Raw genomic sequence first — 13895 nt, 5'->3', positions numbered from 1 at the left:
CAGGATAGATGTGGGGAAACTCACCAGCGCATTATTACTGAGTGTCCAAACACAGAATCTGGTGCGGAATCCCTCTATCCTGGTCGTTGGAAAGGTACTGCCAGATCACCCACTATCGCACTTAGTCTCAAAGAGGGGGAATTCCATTCCATTTCTTATACTGGTTACTTTTTTTTTAGTGACTTCAATGTCCCAAACCTGAAACAAATGTAATTTTCATACTCCTTTGTACTTGGATTCTTACTACTGAATGAACCAAAATGTAATAAAAAGTGAATTTTAGCTAATTAGGTCGTGCAGCCACTATCTAGTACGGCACAATTAAATGAACCAGCAACTTTTATGTTTAATACCAGATTAATGCTTCATGTGAGTGGTACAATTCTCACAGGCTGATCACTTCCATTGTTTTCAACTTCTAAATACTCTGTATTGTACCTCACAATGAAAACTCTGGGATTTGCCTTTGGATAGCTTATCACAGAATAATGTTTTAAGTTAAATGTTCACGATTCTGTAAACAGTTAACGGCTCACTCACTGCACTGAAATGTTGTTGGGTTCAGCCCTGTGGTCAAAGTTAGGCTCTCTGCTCCAAGGAGATAGCTCTGACATTGGGACCAGGGTTGGGGGAGGTTGTAGGAACCCTGCCAAGTGTCTTTGCCCAGTCTGGCCTGTATGTGACTCAAACCCCACACTGGCCTATGAAGTATGTTGTGGTGAACCACTCAGCTGTATCAAACCATCCTGGAACGAGTAAGTTTGCAAATATAGACCACCATGATCCTCATAAAGATGACAAAATACAACCTTTCCAGCAATGCCCACATTCCTGAAAGTTAGTTAAGGAAAATGCATTCTGCATAAACTTGTTAAATCAAAACTTGTTTTATCCTCAATGAATAAATGTCCTTCTCTAGAATTTGTGAATATTGTTATATATCCAAAGATGTGGGGATTAGGTTGATTGGCTATCCTAAATTGCCCCTTAGTGTAAGGAGGCATGTCAGGGTAAATACATGGGGTTATGGGAATAGGGCATGGGTAGGGTTGTTGTCAGTACAGACTTGATGGGCCCAATGGCCACCTCCTGTACTGTACAGATTCTATGATCTGATATGATTGTTGGAGCCTTTCCTGCTCTGCCACCATCTCTTTGGAGGATAGAGGGTTTGTGCCTAACTTTGATCGTAGTTACAGCAACAGAGCAAGACTAGTCCATAAGAAATATAACCTCACGTTAATCTCCTTGGCTTGATCTTCCACCGCTGTGTAAATAGACATTACCCCAGGCTGCTGGGTCAAGTCACATGGCTGTTTTTGTTGGATAGAATCACTTTGGTAACGATGAAAATTGCATTTTTTCCCCCCAGGCTATGGACAGCATTGATTCTTCACTTGTTGCTTGTAAAATCCTGAAAAAGATGTCCTCTGAAGAGAATGACACAGACCTGTCAGAGGAAATGGAAGAGCTGGCCCAGGAGTATGAGGATCGAGCCATTGGTACGCTGAGGTCCAAGACATGTTAGATCTCAGTCCTGAGTACAGGAGTAGTTTCTATTCAGGATCGTTCTCTAAGGTGGAAGAGCACTTCCTTAACCTTCCTCGGGGAGGCGATGGCCTCGTGGTATTATTGCTAGCCTATTAATCCAGAAACTCAGCTAACGTTCTGGGGACCTGAGTTCAAACTCCACCACAACAGGTGGTGGAATCTGAATTCAGTAAAAGAAATACCTGGAATGAAGAATCTATTAATGACTATGCAACCGCTATCAATTATCGGAAAAATTACCTGGTTCATTAATGTCCTTCAGGGAAGGAAATCTGCCATCCTTATTGGTCTGGCCTACACGTGACTCCAGAGCATGTGGTTGACTCTCAACTGCCCTCCAAGGGCAACTAGGGATGGGCAATAAACACTGGCCAGCGATGCCCAAGTCCGATGTATAAAAACAAAATCGCTGCCATTTGTTAGTTGTTTAATCTTTGCGCTCAATCCTTGGGGAACATGGAAGGATTTATGGATTGATTAACACACTAACAAACAGAGATGTGGACGCTCCTTCTACCTTCACCGGAGGGGTGGAGGATTGGTGATGGATGGAGACTGTCTTGTCTTGTCCAGGGTCTTTTGGGCTCCTCCACCCAGACTCAGGTTTCTCACTGGGGACGCGATGCTTAGGAACGTCTGAACGTCTGGGGAATGGAACTCTGTACCTCCTGATTCAGAGCTTTGGACATGTGTGGACGACAGGAATTCTGACTCACAGCCTGAGATCCAGACTCTGTGAAAATGTGTCGCCCGCTTAAAATAAAGAGATGAAACCTTAACCAGTGAATCACAGCTTCAGTAAAACAATTACCCCAGTTTGCACCCAGTGATAGAAACACATCTGAGCCAGTTGTCTCTCTTTACCTGGGATGCGAGGCCCCTGCAGGCAGTTCATAGAATATTCCAGATCTCTCACCAACATAATATTTTTCCACGTGCTTTGTTGTAATAAGAAAAATGCTGGAAAAATTTGGCAGGGCAGGCGACATCCGGGGAGAAAAGGATAGAATTACAAGCAGAATTTTCCCCATCTGAGGATAGCAAGAGTGGAGATGGGCTAAAGTAAGAGGGGGCCACATTACAACAGTTCCCTGGCACATCCTCATCACGAGGGAAGGTTCGAGACCCCAGTTCGGGGTCATTTTGAGCATTTTTGTGGCATTGTGGAGCTCTCTCTCAGTATGTGCACGGGATGCTAGCTTCATGGAGAAAGCAACATGGACCCTAGGAAAAGGAGTAGGCCATTCTTCGAGCCTGCTCTATCATTCAACATGATCACGGCTGATCCTCTATCTCAATGCCATACTCCCGCTTTCTCTCCCTCGATGCCACTAAAATGTAAAAAAAAATCTATCTCTTGAATATATTCAACAATTTGAGCTTCACAGCCTCCTGTGGTAGAGAATTCCACAGGCTCACTTTCCTTGGAATGAAGAAATATTTCCTCATCTCAGTCTTAAATGGTCTACCCTCTATGTACCCCGGTTCTAGATTCTCCAACCAAGGGAAACATCCTCCCCGCATCCAGTCTGTCCAGCCCTGATAGAACTTTATACATTTCAACCTGATCTCCTCACACCCTCCTAAACACTAGTGACTCAATCAAACCAACCTCTCCTCATAGCACAGTCCCACCAATCATGATATTAGCCTAGTGAACCTCCCAGACACTCCAGAGTCAATGGAATTTTGGAAGATAACCACCAATGCATCCGATATTTCTAATGTTACTTCCTTTAACACTCTGGGATGAAGATTATCAGCCCATGGTGATTTGTCAGCCTTTAACCCCAATCATTTCCCCATTTTCCTACTAATACCAATTTCCTTCAATTCTGCCCTCTCTTTGGTTCGCTAACATTTCTGTGGGGTTTATTTGAGTAAGGTTTCCCAATCCATTCTTGTCTGTACCCCCTTTATTTAGATTCAGGACCCTAGTTTTGGATTTGGCTACGTCAGTCTCCGTCTTAACGAAACATAATATAGTTGCTCTTTCCCAAGGACCCTGCACCGAGATTGTAAATTAATCCTTTCTCATTGCACAGAACCCCCCAATCCGCAATCTGGAATGTGAGACCAATCCAACCGTTATTTTGCAAATTGTGTTTGTGTCTTTCTACGCCCTGTTTGTGAACTGACAGAGGGACAACACTCCGAAAGCTAGTGGCTTTTGCTACCAAATAAACCTGTTGGACTTTAACCAGGTGTTGTGAGACTCGGGCACTCAAGCAGCCTAGCGAGTGAAATCAAACTGCTATCAGTGGTAAAAGCTCCTACTCAGTGTGACTGGTGGTAGACTGGCCTCCCAGAGACACCCATACCCTAAGAATGAATGAATTTTTAGAAAGTTCCCTCCATCTCTGTAAACTTTCAGTCCTTCCAACTCTGTGGCTTTAAAGGGACAGTCCAACTTGAACTTGCGAGTTAGCAGATGAATAATACACTGATGACGCGATATAATATTCCTGTTATTGTAACCTGATGTAAAAGTTAAGGATGATTCTAAAACTCTCCTGTGTTTTTCGTGTTTGTAATTGTTCCTTTCTCTTTAACCAAAGGCCTATTCACGGAGTGTTACAGGAAGCATGCCAAGCGGGCACAGAAGATGCTGGTTAGGGTATCCAGCACCTGGGGAAACACAACGTGTTTGCGCCTGGCCTTAGAAGCCGAGAGCCAGAAGTTCATGGCACTGGGGGGCGTTCAGGTCTGACTTGCGTCTGTTTTTCTGGTGGGTGACCATGGGGGAGCGAGCGTAGCGAGTGGAACTAATTGAGTAACTTTCTCTTGGTTACAAGGTGCGGAATGACTTTCTTCTGTGTGAAGAATATGTTCACCCACCGTCACCACATCCTCTGCTATTCTCATAGCTCTATACGCACAGAGGCTGCAGAGTTTGTCTGATAAAAGCCCTTATGAAATGTCTTTTGAAGTCTTGCTGAACTCCTGGGCCTGGTCTGTTTGCTGGGAGGCACCGGAGGAGGCCACGAGTCTCCCAGACTAACCAGCGTGACCAGCTCTGTGCCAGAAATTGGCGTGGGACTGATTACAATAGGGAAATCGCGACTGACATTTCATTAGTGGGCCTAGGATTGAAATCTCTGGGCCTGCTAACATCACCCCACCCTCGCTGGGATGTGCTCCCCCAGCGGGATTTACAATTGCTTGCCCGCTAACGGTGGCCCAACCCCACTGGAGGGCCATTGAGGCCATGCATCCCCTCAGAAACCGTGGGGGGGTAGGGAGGCGTCGCCCCCTTGGGCAGTGCCAGCCCGGGCAGTGCCAGCCTAGCCCCCTGACACTGCCAAATGGGCACCTTGGAACCATCCACTGGGCATCGGGCAGTGCCAAGGGTGCTGGGTGGGAGGGGGTGGGGCCTATTGCGGGGGGAGGGGGGCACGATTGGTTGGGGGGGGACCTGCTGCCTTGGGATGAGTGGAAGATGGAGGGGAGAGGTGATTGGGGCTGGCCACTCAGGTGGGAAGGGTAAATGGGGGGGGGCTGACTGTAGGGGATTGAGAGATCGGGGCTGGCCAGTTTTGGGGGGTGGAGGGGGGTTGGGGCTAGCGCAGGGAGGTCCGGGAGGCCAGTGATTGAATAGTGGGAGGGGGTTGGGAAGGCCAACGATGGGGGGATTGTGCCAGTTAGGCTGGCTGGTGATCTGGAGGCTGAGAATGTGTGGCACTGCCCCTACGCAGATCTCGGCGCTGACAGATCAGCAGAGACACAGTGGCCCGCTCAGCGACCTGCTGCTGGCCTCTCCAGCGAGACTAGACCCCGCTCCCAGATTTCCAGGGTGAATCCCACCCTGTGATGCACCGAGCGTGGGAGATCCATTCTCAAAACCACCATGAAAAGAAAAGTGGGATTTACTCCCATTTTTTCCACACACTGGAATGTTTCTGGGAGAATCCCAGCATGATTTTTCTTTCTGCCTCCTTCTCTTGCAGGCCTTGTTGACCAAGATCTGGTGGGGAGAGCTCTCGGTCGATACAAACACCTGGCAGGTGCTGCTCTGCCTGTTTCTCTGGCCCGTCATTTACTCAAACCTCATCACCTTCAGGTAGGAGCCCGGTCTCTATATTCGCCGGTAGCCTCCGCCAACCTCCAACCTCTGTGTGAGGGGCTGGGCCAACACTCTGCATCGCGGGGACCCAGATCAGGAATTTATTGAGGAGGCAGGAATTGGAGATAGAACGTGTTTCTCTGGGTTAATCAGAAATGCCATTACTTTGTGTGATTTTTTGCGCTTTGCATCTACTGGGTACAACAGCCTTGTATTCGAGAATCTGAGAATTATAACATCCCTACAGTGCAGGAAAGGCCATTTGGCCCATTGACTCTGCACCAATTCTCTGACAGAGTACCTTATCCAGGCCTTCTTCCCCCACCCTATCCCCGTAACCCCACATATTTCCCATGTCTAATCATAGAATCATCGAATCGCTATAGTGCAGAAGGAAGCCACGTATAGTGCTCTTGGATGTTGCTTCGAGAGTTGCCTAGTGCTTCACGTGGTTAGTGTACGCTTAAACTGGACCAACTGACGGGCAACACGACAGCTCGGTGACTATCACTGTCTGCTGTGCAGTTACAGGGACCCGGGTCGGATCTCCGGCTTGGGTCGGTGTCTGTGTGGAGTTTGCACATTCTCCCCGTGCCTGCGTGGGTTTTTCTCCGGGTGCTCCAGTTTCCTCCCACACCCCAAAAACGTGCTTTTAGGCTGATTGGTGTTAATAAATTGTCCCGAAATTGGATCTCCCTTAATCTGGCGCACAGATAATTCCCTAAAATTTGCACCCCTTTATTGTGGAGTCCACTAGATGTAGACAAAAGTCGTAGGTAGAAGGATTGGAATGAGGCACTCACTGAGTGTTAAAATGGGCAGCGCGGGCTTGTAGGGCCAAAGGGCCTGTTTCCTGTGTTGTTCTTTGTTCTTTGAAGCCATTCGCACCATCAAGCCTGCACAATCCCAACCAGGTCCTATCCCCATAACCCTGCTCATCCCCCTGACACTGAGGGGGAATTTAGCACGGCCAATCCACCTAATCTGCACATCCTTGGACTGTGGGAGGAAACCGGAGCCCCCAGAGGAAACCCACGCTGACATGGGGAGAATGTGCAAACTCCACACAGACCCAAGCCAGGAATTGAACCCGGGTCCCTGGCGCTGTGAGGCAGCAGCGTGAACTACTGTGTCCCTGTGTCACTGGATTAGTAATCCTGAGGCACGGACTAATAACCCAGAAGTTCAAATCCTACCGTCAGTTTCAGGAAATTAAATCAATTTAATTAAATAAATCTGGGCTAACAAATGTCTGCATCGCAGTGAGTTTAATACTTAGTAAAACTTATCCAGTTCAATAATGCGGCACGGGGGCACAGTGGTTCGCACTGCTGCCTCATAGCGCCAAGGATGTATATTTGAATCCCGGCTTGGGTCACTGTCTGTGCGGAGTCTGCACATTCTCCTCGTGTCTGCGTGGGTTTTGATTTCCTCCCACAGTCTGAAAGACGTGCTGGTTAGGGTGCATTGACCCAAACAGGTGCCAGAGTGTGGCAACTAGGGGAATTTCACAGTAGCTTCATTGCAGTGTTAATGCGAGCCTGACTTGTGACACTAATAAATACACTTTAAAACTTTAGCCACAGTGCTTTCTTAGCTAACTTCTAACTGGACAAGGAAACTTTTTGGTTAGGTAGTTAAGAGTGGTAAATAAATGCTGCCTCGCCAATGATATCCAAACCCCATGAATGAATACATTTAAATACAAAAACAACTTGCTCTAACTCCACAGCACACTGGGGCAAACATTATCACCCTGTTGCCTGCAGTGGCTGTAATGTAGAGTTATTTCCAAATGGACCACAATGTTGGGGAACTTTGAACAATGAAACCAGAGGTAGAAGCAGAGGCAGGTCCAATTTCATCTTTTAAAAGCATTTAAACAGTTACATAAGTAAGCTGGGTGCAGAGGGATACGGGCCAAAAGAGAACCATTGGAAATAGCTTAAAGGTAAAAAAAATGGGCAGTATGGACAAATTGGGCTGAAGGGCCTGTTTCCATGCTGTAAATGTCTATGACTCTGTGACTCTGTGTAATGAACAGCTTGGAACTCCAATTCTGACCATCACCAGTGGATGGCACCCACAGACAAAGCAAGCCATACCCACTCACTGTAATGACAGATGCTGAAGGGAGACCTGATAGAAGCCTACAAGATTATGAGAGGCATGAACAGAGTGGACCGTCAGAAACTTTTTCCCAGGGTGGAACAGTCAGTTACCAGGGGGCACAGGTTTAAGGAGCGAGGGGCAAGATTTAAAAGAGATGTATGAGGCAGATTTTTTACACAGAGAGTAGTGGGTGCCTGGAACTTATTGCCAGGGGAGGTAGTGGGAGCAGATACGGTAGTGACTTTTAAGGGGTGTCTTGACAAGTACATGAATGAGATGGGAATAGAGGGATATGGTCCTTGAGAGGGTAGGGGGACAGCATGGTCAGTGCAGGCTTGGAGGGCCAAAGGGCCTGTTCCTGTGCTGGAATTTTCTTCGTTCTGGTTGCTTTGCCATTTGGATTCCCCACCTGCCCTCACATTGCTGTAAGATTCCAGTAAAGCCCCACACAGCACCGGGCCTTCCCATTCCGCACATTCTGGACTCAACACTCAGGCAAAGACCTAAGACCATGAACTCTGTCCTCCATATATCTCTCAAAATAGTTTCAGATTTCCATACACAGCTCCCTGTGTCCCTGAGCAGTCTGTAGAAATGTGTCAGAATCTATACTGATTCTCCTTATCCATTCTATCCAAAGGAATCAGGCAGGATTTTACCGCCTCACTGAAGGAGGCCATTCGGTCCATTGAGTCTGCACAGACCACGATTCCAGCAGGCCCTATTCCCGCAACCCCACATACTTACTCTGCCAATCCCCCCTGGCACTAAGGGGCAATTTAGCATGGCCAATCCACCTCACCCGCACATCTTTGGGACTGTGGGAGAAAACCGGAGCACCCGGAGGAAACCCACTCAGAGACGGGAAGATTGTACACGCTTCACACAGACAGTGATCCGAGGCTGGAATTGAACCCGGGTCCCTGGCATTGTGAGGCAGCAGTGCTATCCACCGTGCCACTGTGCTGTTCCCATGTCTCGTCATCCAGATGGAAAGTCACCCTTCTATTCTCTCAGCCTCAGTTTTGTGAACTGGTTGGCTTTTTGCGTGGCCTTTTTGCACTTGGAACCTCAATAATTATACACAAGTGCGTTCCCTTCCATGTCGCCCATCGGGTTGGCAGCTGGTTTGCCCGCGTGCCCTCAATTGATGGGTTTGGAGGTCCGAGCGCCATATTTAACCACCAATCCCCCAGCACACGGGTATCGTTCTCTCCAACCCACCAGACCATGCAGGATATCAGCAACCCAGTGAGAAAAAGGCCAACCTCAAGAGGGAGTCTGTTCCTCAATTCAAACACCCTTTGCCCCCAAGCCCATCACCTGCAAGAAGCCTATGCCCCTCTTGGACCAACGCATCCGGACACATCCCATTCCCAGTCAATTGTTACAGGATTCCTTTCACTCCCTTGTTTGTGAGGTTTCATGCAACCTTTTCAAGCTCTTGTTTCCCTCCCCAGGGTCCTCCCCCTGCCTTCCATTACTCCTCATCCTCCCCCACCTCCCTCTGCCTTCCATTGTGAGCTCCCCCCCCCCCCAACATCTTCTGACAAAGGATCATCCAGACCCGGAACGTTGGAGCTCTGGTTTTCTCCCTCTCCCCAGAGATGCTGCCAGACCTGCTGAGATTTTCCAGCATTTTTGCCTCCTTCCACATTGCCCCATCCCACTGACCTCACCTCACAGCCCAGGTGAAGTTTGGACCTTTGTTGAAATGGTTGCATCAGTGCGGTGCTGTGTGTACGGACCCCGGGGGGGGGGGAACGGCGACCCTGGCACTCACTCCCCAACCCCTTTACTGATTCAACTCAGAAACATGGGCTAAAGGATCCACTAGGATGTGTGTGTGTGTGTGGGGGTGTGTGTGTGTGTGTGTGTGTGTGTGGAGTGGGGGAGTGGAGGGGGTGTCTGTGGATGGGGGAGTGTGGGCAGATGGGGGGGCAGTTTGGGGGTTGGGGGGAGTGTGGGCAGATGGGGGGCAGTTTAGGGGTTGGGGGGGATTGTGGGCAGATGGGAGGGGGCAGTTTGGGGGTTGGGGGGAGTGTGGGCAGATGGGGGGCAGTTTAGGGGTGGGGGGGGGATTGTGGGCAGATGGGAGGGGGCAGTTTAGGGGTTGGGGGGGATTGTGGGCAGATGGGAGGGGGCAGTTTGGGGGTTGGGGGGAGTGTGGGCAGATGGGGGGGCAGTTTGGGGGTTGGGGGGGATGGTGGGCAGATGGGAGGGGGCAGTTTGGGGGTTGGAGGGAGTGTGGGCAGATGGGAGGGGGGCAGTTTGGGGGTTGGGGGGGATGGTGGGCAGATGGGAGGGGGCAGTTTGGGGGTTGGGGGGAGTGTGGGCAGATGGGGGGGGCAGTTTGGGGGTTGGGGGGGATTGTGGGCAGATGGGAGGGGGCAGTTTGGGGGTTGGGGGGGGAGTGTGGGCAGATGGGGGGCAGTTTGGGGGTTGGGGGGAGTGTGGGCAGATGGGGGGGCAGTTTGGGGGTGGGGGGGAGTGTGGGCAGATGGGGGGGCAGTTTGGGGGTTGGGGGGGAGTGTGGGCAGATGGGGGGCAGTTTGGGGTTGGGGGGGAGTGTGGGCAGATGGGGGGGCAGTTTGGGGGTTGGGGGGGATTGTGGGCAGATGGGGGGGCAGTTTGGGGGTTGGGGGGGGAGTGTGGGCAGATGGGGGGCAGTTTGGGGGTTGGGGGGAGTGTGGGCAGATGGGAGGGGGCAGTTTGGGGGTTGGGGGGAGTGTGGGCAGATGGGGGGGCAGTTTGGGGGTTGGGGGGGATTGTGGGCAGATGGGAGGGGGCAGTTTGGGGGTTGGAGGGGGAGTGTGGGCAGATGGGGGGCAGTTTGGGGGTTGGGGGGAGTGTGGGCAGATGGGAGGGGGCAGTTTGGGGGTTGGGGGGAGTGTGGGCAGATGGGGGGGCAGTTTGGGGGTTGGGGGGAGTGTGGGCAGATGGGGGGGGCAGTTTGGGGGTTGGGGGGAGTGTGGACAGATGGGAGGGGGCAGTTTGGGGGTTGGGGGGAGTGTGGGCAGATGGGGGGGCAGTTTGGGGGTTGGGGGGGAGGGTGGACAGATGGGAGGGGGCAGTTTGGGGGTTGAGGGGGGAGTGTGGACAGATGGGAGGGGGCAGTTTGGGGGTTGGGGGGAGTGTGGGCAGATGGAGGGCAGTTTGGGGGTTGGGGGGATTGTGGGCAGATGGGAGGGTGCAGTTTGGGGGTTGGGGGGATTGTGGGCAGATGGGAGGGGGCAGTTTAGGGGCTGGGGGGATTGTGGGCAGATGGGAGGGGGCAGTTTGTGGGTTGGGGGGGAGTGTGGGCAGATGGGAGGGGGCAGTTTGGGGGTTGGGGGGATTGTGGGCAGATGGGAGGGGGCAGTTTGGGGGTTGGGGGGGGAGTGTGGGCAGATGGGGGGGGCAGTTTGGGGGTTGGGGGGGGGGAGGGATTGCCTGCACGCTTGTGACTAACCGTGTCAGATCTCATGGAGGGTGATGAATATTTCTCTGTAGCTGACACCACTCTTCAATTAGCATTGCCCCAGTCTGACAGCTCTGCCCACTAACTCACCACCGAGTGCGTGAGTGCCACTGATGGCATCCTGCATGAGGACTGGTGTCGGTAGGCCAAATGCCAGGGCGGATTGTAAGGGGTGCGTGGATGGCGAGTGGGAGCAGGGAGGGGATAAGGAGGCCAGTTACATGGGAGATGAAGGTGTGAGTGGCAGAGTGAGTGGCGGTTTTCCCCTTGAGTTGGCACTGAGTGAGATTCCGCTGGGTGCGTGGGTACAGAGTGATGAGAGGAGTGACTCGCCCTGCTGGAAAGACCGTTCATTCCCTCCCTGCGCTGCCTGCCCCCCCACCCCCCGACTCTGCAGAGAGCTGGCAGCACCGCCAAGTGGGATTGGGCACCTTGCCTCCTCCCGTGACAGGATGTGCCAACGCTTGCTCCTCCAACAGTCTGCCAAAGGATGTCTCCCCGTAAAGCGAGGGGGCAGATTACCCCAGCGGCCAACCTCTGCTCTGAAGAGGTGGCTGGGGCAGCTTTTAAATGGGGTACCCGCTGATTGAGAGGCACTCAGCTGATGGCAGGGTGGGTGAATCAGAGACTGGCAACCACGAGAGACGGCGTGAAACCCTTGGAGATATTTCCTTGTGCAAAGTAGCTAAACCCCGTCTATCGAGTCTTCCACTGGATCCAGGTCTGGGGACTGTGGGAGGGGGATGGTTAGGTGGTGGAGGTCGGGGGGGGAGCGGTCCAGCTCCGGGTGGGTTAAGGCAGGCAGCTTGTGTTTGCTACAATCCAGTAACACAGGGAGAATTCAGCCAGAACATTCCTATCGGTTACCTGGCTCCTAATGGTCAGAATCTTCCCAAGCCTCACAAAACACATTGTTTACTTTGTTTTAGAAGGGACGAAGAAAGGGGAAAGAGAAAGCAAAGCAGCCGGGAGCGGAACACAAACTCACCTGTCAACGGGAACCTGAACTTTGGACAACGTTCCATTTCACAGTGAGTACAGAGCAGCAACTCACATCGCCATCTCTCTCATTAACTGGGTACGAATGTTTTGTCTCTGTCTTTCTTTCGCTCATTCAATGTCTTATTCCATCTCCTCTATCTGTATTTCTTTTTATATGTGTATGTGTGTGTGTTTGTATATGTGTGTGCATGTATGTGTGTGTGTTTTTATGTGTATATGTGTGTGTTTGTAAGTGTGTGTGCATGTATTTGTGTATGTGTTTTTAATGTGTGTGTTTGCATGTGTGTGCGCATGTATGTGTGTGTTTTTTATGTGTATATGTGTGTGTTTGTATAAATTATGTATGTATGTGTGTGTGTGTTTTATGTGTGTGTGTTTTTATGTGTATATGTATGTGTTTTTTGTATGTGTGTGTGCATGTATGTGTGTGTTTTTTATGTGTGTATGTGTGTGTGTTTTTGTATGTGTGTGTGTTTTTGTATGTGTGTGTGCATGTATGTGTGTGTTTTTTATGTGTGTATGTGTGTGTGTTTTTGTATGTGTGTGTGCATGTATGTGTGTGTTTTTTATGTGTGTATGTGTGTGTTTTTGTATGTGTGTGTGCATGTATGTGTGTGTTTTTTATGTGTGTATGTGTGTGTGTTTTTTATGTATATGGAGAACAGTTAATGTGGTTCCGCTTTTTAAGAAGGGTTGTAGAGATAAGCCAGGGAACTACAGACCGGTGAGTCTGACGTCAGTGATAGGGAAACTATGAAAGAAACCTCTGAAGGAGAGTGTTTATCTCCACTTGGAGAGGCAAAGCTTGATCAGGGATAGTCAGCGTGTCCTCATGTGCAGCCTGGGAGGGTGGTGGAGGTGGGGAAACTCACATTCTTTTAAAAGATGAGCACTTGACACATCAGAACATTCAGGGCCAAGGTGCTGGCAGAGGGGATCAGGCGAGAGTTCAAGTGTCTCTAATGTGTCGGCCCGGACTCGATGGGCCGAAGGGCCTCTGTATGATTCTGGATCTGTGAAAAGGCAGGTTGTGTTTGGTGAATTGAATTTTCTCTCAGTGAGGTAACAGGGGAGGTTGATGAAGGGATTCCAATGGACATTGTCAGATTAATCACCAAAACTGAACAGCAGGATCTGTGTCAGCTCTGATTTTAAAAATTGGTTAAGGCACGGTGGCACAGTGGGTTAGTGCTGCCCCTCACAGCGCCAGGGACCTGGGTTCAATTCCCAGCTGGGGTCACTGTCTGTGTGGAATCTGCACGTCCTCCCCGTGTCTGCGTGGGTTTTCTCCGGGTGCTCTGGTTTGTGGCTGGAGCCCGAAAGATGTGCTGGTTAGGTGGATCGGCCATGCTGAGTTGCCCATCTGTGTCCTAAGACGTGTAGGTTAGATGGATTATCCATGGGAAATGTGTGGGGTTACGGGGATAGGGCCTGAGGAAGTATCTGTCAGGGAGTTGGTACAGACTCAATGGGCAGAATGGCCTCTCCAAGTAGGGATTCCATGAGGGGAGAGAGTGAGGGTAATTACTGTCGCTGCCTTTGAGGTTCTTGATGGCACGCGCTAATGGAACTCGGTCTAACCTGGGCACTTACTTCCACTGGTGGGGTAACTGGGCTTTGTATTTAACCTTTTGTAACCTTGGAGTAACCTGAGACAGTTTAGAGGGAGCTTTACCCTGTATCTAATTCAGGCTTTACTCACCGTGG

General features: G+C 50.5%; 1 protein-coding gene across 1 annotated transcript in view; it reads left to right on the top strand.

The window, feature by feature from the left end:
* Positions 1–13895, top strand: part of trpm2 (transient receptor potential cation channel, subfamily M, member 2) — a 98480-nt gene that overhangs the window by 36063 nt on the left and 48522 nt on the right. The window contains exons 13-16 of the mRNA XM_080198488.1: positions 1373–1502; positions 4110–4255; positions 5499–5611; positions 12116–12217. Coding sequence (XP_080054614.1) covers positions 1373–1502; positions 4110–4255; positions 5499–5611; positions 12116–12217 — 491 coding nt within the window. The remainder of the gene's footprint in view (positions 1–1372; positions 1503–4109; positions 4256–5498; positions 5612–12115; positions 12218–13895) is intronic.

Source organism: Carcharhinus amblyrhynchos, chromosome 11, assembly GCF_965287045.1.
Source record: "Carcharhinus amblyrhynchos chromosome 11, sCarAmb.v2.hapA, whole genome shotgun sequence".
In the NCBI taxonomy this organism is placed as follows: Eukaryota; Metazoa; Chordata; class Chondrichthyes; order Carcharhiniformes; family Carcharhinidae; genus Carcharhinus; species Carcharhinus amblyrhynchos.
The sequence above is the reverse complement of the archived record's forward strand: the minus strand, read 5'-3'. Positions and strand labels throughout refer to the sequence as shown.